The sequence below is a fragment of the Mesitornis unicolor genome, unplaced genomic scaffold, assembly GCF_000695765.1.
Source record: "Mesitornis unicolor isolate BGI_N332 unplaced genomic scaffold, ASM69576v1 scaffold12641, whole genome shotgun sequence".
Taxonomy (NCBI): Eukaryota; Metazoa; Chordata; class Aves; order Mesitornithiformes; family Mesitornithidae; genus Mesitornis; species Mesitornis unicolor.
Genome location: NW_010163185.1, coordinates 82,733 through 90,054, shown reverse-complemented (window position 1 = coordinate 90,054; position 7,322 = coordinate 82,733). Strand labels below are relative to the sequence as shown.

At 35.6% G+C, this 7,322-nt stretch overlaps 1 protein-coding gene across 1 annotated transcript in view; it reads right to left on the bottom strand.

Moving 5' to 3' along the window:
* Positions 1-4,902: 4,902 nt before the first annotated feature.
* Positions 4,903-7,322, bottom strand: part of LOC104547978 (excitatory amino acid transporter 1-like) — a gene marked incomplete at its 3' end in the record, with an annotated part of 43,218 nt that continues 40,798 nt past the window's right edge. The window contains exons 3-4 of the mRNA XM_010193872.1: positions 6,376-6,580; positions 4,903-4,984 (exon numbers count right to left, since the gene is read on the bottom strand). Of these exons, the coding sequence (XP_010192174.1) occupies positions 4,903-4,984; positions 6,376-6,580 (287 nt within the window). The remainder of the gene's footprint in view (positions 4,985-6,375; positions 6,581-7,322) is intronic.

Below are 7,322 nucleotides of genomic sequence, written 5' to 3'. Positions count from 1 at the left end.
CCCTGGATTTATTTAAAAAGCGGGTAGATGATGTACTTGAGGATATGATTTAGTGGGTAGACAGGAACAGTTGGACATGATGATCTCAGAGGTCTTTTCCAGCTGAGTGATTCTGTGATTCTGTGAACATATCCGTGGTCATTTGACCTGAATACATTGCATGAGTCTTTAAGAAGAAACATTATAACATGGTAATAGCCCATTCCAGTAGTTAACTTGCAGACAAGGTATTTGTATGGATAACTGTTCTGAAAACTCATAATTTAGTGTCAGTATTCTGAGATAGTACAGTTAGCATTGTCTGTGCAAAGTCTGTATAATGTAGATTTTAGTGGAAGAATATTCTAAAAGCAAAAAGTTTGCTTAAATGCAAGCCTAAAAAAATGAAAAGAAATTAAATAAGGCAGTGATCGCCCATCTTCCTAATTAATTTTTTCTTTCCTTTCCATATGGACATGTGTGAAAGCATTCTAAATTGTCTGCAGAAGTGGTGATGACACAGGTTAAAACACATCTTAACCAGCCAAAATTACCATGAGGAATAGACAGCATATATTAGTATTCATGTCTGGATGTGTGATTAATGCTTTCAATCCTCTTGATAAGGATGAGTTCAGGAAAGAATATTTAATTAAAAATAGCTCAGAAAAAAATGCAGTTATCAGATGCACCTTTCCAGTTCTTTAAGCTTCAGCTGGTATCGAGTATCACATATTGGCAATGGAATGACCCTTCCCAAATCGTTAAACTGATTCTGTTTCTCTTGATGTCCCAGGTTCACTTGTCTTTCTTTTGTCTTTTGATATATCCCCAGAGCACAGCACAGAGAACAAGTAGTTCACAAGCAGACTGCTTGCGGCTGCTTAGCCCCAGGCTAGATAGCATTTTTGAATTTAGCAAAGAAAGAGAAATGATGAGACAACAGCCAGAGCTGAAAGATAAATCCAAATATAGTGGTATAAAGAGACAGGGTGCCAACAGGACTTTGGTCTTTCACAGGGAGAAAGGAAGTAACTACTCAAGAACAGAGTGAAGCTAAAGCCCAGCATTTTCCAGATTATTCTTCTTGACTTGCTAAGCAAGGGTGGTTCTTCGACTTTCCTGGGGCGTGGGGCTGAATGCCACCAGCTAAACCTGAAATGGCTCTGCCGATTCTCAGCTGAATATTTTGGCTTCTCCATGGGCTCTCTTTCTCTCCTACAAAGGCAACTCCTGGCTTCTAGGATCCACAGTGGGGGAGTCCTTTTTGAAGGGCAAGTGGTGTTTTGTTCCACCGCTTTTTCTGTTTCTGGGGAAGAAAATGTGCAAAGAAGGAGGAGGAGAAGTAGAAGCAAGAGGAGACAGTTTTATTTGCCTCACAGTCTTGCTGGGAAAGAAGAACAGGAAAAGGAACCCAAAGGACCAGAAGACTGAATGAGAAACAGTAGTAAATTTAGAAAGATCCTTCCTGAATAGGCCCTAAGGTCCCAGTCTTCCTTCAAGACTCTTCTTCTCCCAGCATCAATCTTATAAATGCTTTCACAACTCCAATTAGAAGCCACCTTGGTTACCCTCTCCATGCAGCTTCATTTCATTTGGCAGGAGAGCAATTCCACATCCAGAAAACTAATTTTACTTCACTAAAATTAATTATCCAAAGGCAAGTAAAATTTTCCACTTCTTGGTGTTACAAAATTGAGTAATAGCTGATCTTTTGAGGTTAAAAGATGTGGAAATAATAGCTGGTCCTATGTGGTAGTGGAGCTGCTTTGGAAAGTGCTTGCTATTGAAGGGGAAAGTAGTGGGTTCAAAACTTGCTGTAAGTACGAACACTGTCACTAGAGGACCTGTCTGCTGGCCATGGTGAGAAAGAAAGAAAGGAAAACCTTCCAGTGGGTTCCAGTGCAGATCTCTTGTCAGGAAAGAAACTTGGCTAAGGATGCTACAAGACAGAATGTGAGCACCTAATGTATCAGAAGAGATGATTCAATGTGGAGTGGATATGCCAGTGATGGTTTCCAGGTGTGCAAAGCTGTGGGTCAGTATTATACCTTTGAGTGTGGATGGTTGTGAGTAGTGTTCTGTTTTGTATTTGGGCCAGTAAATGCGGTGTTATCATACTTCTTCATAAATCTTCTGAGAAACATACAAAACATCTGATGTAAACTTTTGAAAAGAAAGTTACAGAGTCAGGTGTACAAAGTAATCTGGATACCTATGAATCTTATATAGACTTGTTTCTCCTGTAAAATGTTTTTAATTTAACAACTCTGCTACAACAAAATATCTTATACCTAAAAGTCTAGGTTATGGTACCTGATTGAAAGGGTAATAGTATGATTATGACAGATTTAAAATCCTTATGCTTCAGTAAGCATAGCTGCTGCGAAAAGTCAGAAGAAACTTCCATTAAACATTTCCTGCTTTTTTGATAATTTTGTGGAAATCTTTTAAAGCTGTAAAGCGCATGAGAAATACAATATACTTAATGTAAACAGAATCTGCAGGACTTCTTTAGCTAAGAACATACATATTGGACTGCTAGTTACTGAGCCAAGTTTCCTGTTCTTGTAGGATACTCTATTGAAAAATTTTTTAAAGCTGTATCTTAAAACTGATGAAGTAGTTTCTTCCCATGACTCCTAATTAAAGATTTTTCCAGGTTCTTACCTTTTAGGTAATGAAGGTTAAAAACCTTACTAATTCCCATTTTAAATTCAGCCATAGTGATTTCCATTTCTTCTTGTAGAAACATTTTTCTTTATCTCATACAGTTTTGTTCTCACTTTGTTTTGGTTTTTTTTACATTAATAGTTTTAAAATCAAACTTCTTTTTGCTCTATGCACTGTGTTCTTTTGATAATCCCAGCAACTCCTCTCTCCATTTTGCTCATTTTGCATGAATCTTCCTATGAATGTTATGACCAGAATATGCTCGGTATTCCAGACAGTCATATTCCTCTGGCTTTATTTCCTCTCTTTGAGCTGTGTCACCTAATATGTCCTAGAGGATTAGAATTAGAGGGGGTTTAATATTTTTTTTTTCTTTCTGATGATGACTTCCTACCTCAAAGCAGACATTACTGTTAATTTCTACATGTTTATTTCACATGTGATGGAGAACTACAGGGAGATAACCAAACATACCAATGTCTGCAAGAGCAAATTCACTTTGTTGTTTTGACTTCATAGTACTACACTATGTCAGGGATATACTTCTTTGGTATTTGTTATATATCTTGATACAAAGTGCTTTTGCTTTCATGTAATCTGTAAAATTCATTGTGTGCATCCTGTGGTACTATCATTCATAAAAATATCAATTGAGGTACTCCCAATCCTTCAACAACTTCTATTGCTGTATCCACAAATTTTACAATTCTTATAATAATCTTATGTCCTGCTCAACTATTTCACTTCCTTCATATAAAAACTCTGTTTTACAGAGGTCCAAAGAGATTAGATCCATTGCACTTCTGTGGCACAAAAAAAGAAAAAAAAAAGAAGAAAGAAGGAGTGATCTTGTGGAAGAAAAATGAAAGGTTATTCTGCTGCAATCTATGTTTCAGAGACCTGTGTTATTCTTTATCTTTTTAAAATGTATTTTTCATTTTTATTTATTATGAAGTCTTTACTCTTTCCTTCAAGATATCTATATCCTTCAGGACAACAGAGATCAATTTAATGGGTTGTTAACTGATTACATTAATGCCCAAATGTTTTTGGAATTGCAATTTGAAAGGCACTACGATTGCTTTCACCAGTTATAGATAGTAACTTCCCAACCTGAGAGATTTATTAAAATTGCTTCTTGTAGATCTGCAACTTTATACCTTAATTATTCCATTATATTGAGATAAAGATATAATTCCCTGAGTTTATTACATTAAATTATTTGAATTTTCTTTCTAGTTTAGATACAGACATTTATATTTCCATACAGCTCTTTTGCATCACTGTCCTGAGTTCATCATCATCATTACTGAAAATAGAGGCATAGCATTTGTTGGTTTTGGACCTGGGTCTGGTTATCTTTAATCTTGAAGGAATCTTTAATCTATAGAGTCACTGCTTTTTATTGGTCTTTGTTGATATAACTAAAGAAAACGTTACTGTTTCTGTTCAATTCTTCTGCAAGCTGGACTTTGGAAACTTTCTACTTTATTCTCTTGCTTGTTGACCTCCACATGTTACCTTTTTTTATTGCTACAGCAGTAACTGGTAAATAATATCAGCTCAAGATTGTCTGTGGGTCAAAATGAATCAATTCGATTAAGGAAATACACATTATAGGTATCACTAAATCTGTAATGACCTCCTTTTTAAAAAGGAATGTAATGAATGTCATTTTCTCTGTAGAACAGTTGAGGTTAAAATCAGGCTAGTGATAGAGGAATTTGGGAAGCAACAGAAAGAGTATTCCTATGCACTCATAGGTGACAGGAAGTCCCCTAGTTCGATTTTGATATTGATGTCCACAAAAAGGACTAGATGATCTTAAAGGTCATTTCCAACCATAATGATTCTATGACTCTATGAAAATTGTTGCCTCTGTTTCAAACGGATGGACATTTCTCACATGACATCCTTGAACACCTTCTAGTCTTCGTTGGTGCATATCTCAGTATCTCCCAATTTAACATAATTTTTTAAAAAAATTAAGTTCTGCATTTACTTTCATGAATCTTGCTGTACATGTTTGAATTGGACATTTTAAAAAAAACTCTTATTTGCTGTGCCAGACGTGTTTTTTTCACTTGTCTTATCAAATACTGAGATAACATGATTGAAAACAAAGCTTAGATTTGGTTGGTTTGATTTGAGTTTTTTTGACAGCTGGCAGCATACATAAGATTTGTTTGTGTTTTAAGTACAAATACATTATATTCCTAAAGAAAATACTAATACATTTCAGTTTCTCACTTTGACATGTTTTAGTTGGAAATAACAAAGCCTTTTTACCTGCTTAAAGCAAGCTTCCACCAGATTTGGAGGGAACATATTTCTGCGTAAAAGAAAGAAAATAACATGAGAAGTAATAAGAATCTAGCAATATCTAACATAGGGACACAGTTAATATAAGAACTGACCAGCTAATTTTCAAAGGAATCTTAAGACAAATCTGTTATTATGTATACAGTGAGTAGAGCTTTGCATATAGCATTGGCCTTGTTAGCTTTAGCAGGATGAAATGTAGTAGGGTTGGATAGATCCTGGCAGTTGCAATCTCTGTATCCAATATTGTATAACAGGTTTGGTTATGGAGCAGAATATTAGCTAAATTACCAAATTAACAAAGCTCAGTGGGTCAGTGCTGACTTTAAATTTTGTGTTTATTAATGCTTTCTGAACCCATATTAATAAAGGGATAATTAATATTTAATGTATTTCTGCTTCTCAAACAATTTTTGAAGTCACAGCCTAGTACATTTATCACATGATTTAAGGTCTTGTAGTGATTAAGAGATAAATATTTATAAAGTTTGAGAGTTTCAGTATTCTTTAATAATAATACATACAAATAAAATTATATATGTGTATACTTGTTACATATGGGTGTGTGTTTGTTTGCTTTCCAGAATGGTGACACTTCTGAGGGAATTAGAAGCAGCCTAAACGAATAAATCTTGAGGAATCTGAGTGCAAACCTCTTCATGGATCTTTCTTAAGTCCCCCTTCCTGGCAGCATGACTCTTGGGGGGCCTTTCTCCATGTCTGTGACTTCTCCAAGCGGGCTAGTGGAACACAAAATTCTGGTGGCTTTACTTGTGGAAAAGCTTCTGAGTTCTAAACGTCAGCTTCCCTACTCCCTAGAATATATCTGTGACATACTGGCTCTATAAAAGAGGCGTTGCAGAGTCTCTGAGCAAGGAGAAAACAAGTTTTTATATCTGTGCTTCTCTTTTAAGCTTTTTACTTACTTGTTCCTGGAATTTATTTCCCATCCATACAATTTAACAGGTTGAGTAGATTGGCAGTTACAATTCAAAATTAAGATTAATAGCTAAATCAGGGATTCAAGTGAAGTGAAAAAACTGTCAAAAGTTGGAAGTAAAGGAAAGCAGAGGAATTTGTTAATAAGGATTGTGCTATGGAAGGAGGGGAAAAGACCCATGCAGATAGCAGAACAGAAATCTTTCTTTTGTGCATGAAAGAAAGAATCTTTCTTTGAATATTAAAAGCAGCTTCTTCTTTTGCAACAACTTGATTTGGAAATAAATCCATGTATTCTTTTGTATTGCTGTAAGGGTTAGAGATATTGGTATCACACAGTTGAAAGAAATTTGGCTAGTATATGCAGTCAATGTCTAAAATTCTCTACTTTTGTTCTTGTGTGAATCTAAATATTACTGTCATTGCTATTGATACAGAAAATGTGCAAAATCATAGCCATACCTGATTAAATCAAGAAAGGCATCTGCTGCTGTCACTTGCACAATTTTGCCTTCTCGGTGCATGTTTTCTTTAGTACCTTTCCCAGGGTGGATGATGACCACAATGATTATACCAATCAGTACAGCAATGATTGTAGTACTCATGTAGTAGACTACTGCTCGAACTCCCATCTTCCCTGATGCTTTACTATCCAGGGCAGCAATTCCTAATAAATTTAAGCACAAGGACATTAACCTCATACAGCTGTATGAGTAAAGAGTTTAAACTCAGTATGATGAAAATGGTTTTGTGAGAACAGTTTTGATCACCAGTACATTTAAAGCTGCCCAAAGTAAATTTGCCCTCTTTTGCAGCTTGTACTGTCACTGTTTTCCCGTCCCACCCCTAATGCTTGGTATTACATAATTTTCTACTACAGGAGTTACAGCTCTGTGTGCTTCATTAACACTTTATTAGAAGCAAAGTTTATTGATCTGATGCAGTGTGGCACTCCCTGTATTCCAGTGAACAAATGCATGATTTTTGATTAACATACTTTGAAAAATGTGCCTTAGAAATGTGCTGCACCTGATTTGTAATAGTAAGAAAGAAAACATAGTAGTCTGAAGTGATGTTGATAGTGTTTGCTACAGTTAATGTGTATGAAGAATTTTCTTCAATGCCTAATGGAATTACCTCAGTTTACCTCTTACCAAGCCATGGGAGTTTAAACAGATTAAATGCTGTTAGCTTGTTTCAGAAAAACTTTACTGTTGTATGAATAAGCATTTAGAGTCTTATACAAGCTTTGCAAAAACTTGTGACATTAATCCTAATTCTTGGCTCATCTTAGTGCATCTGATCTAATGTGAATACTAGAGTGCTCGCTATGGCATCTGCTAAAGTGTTTGTTTGTCAGATTGCACCAACAGGGCTGTACTGTGTTTTTTAAATGAAAGTGCAGTTCT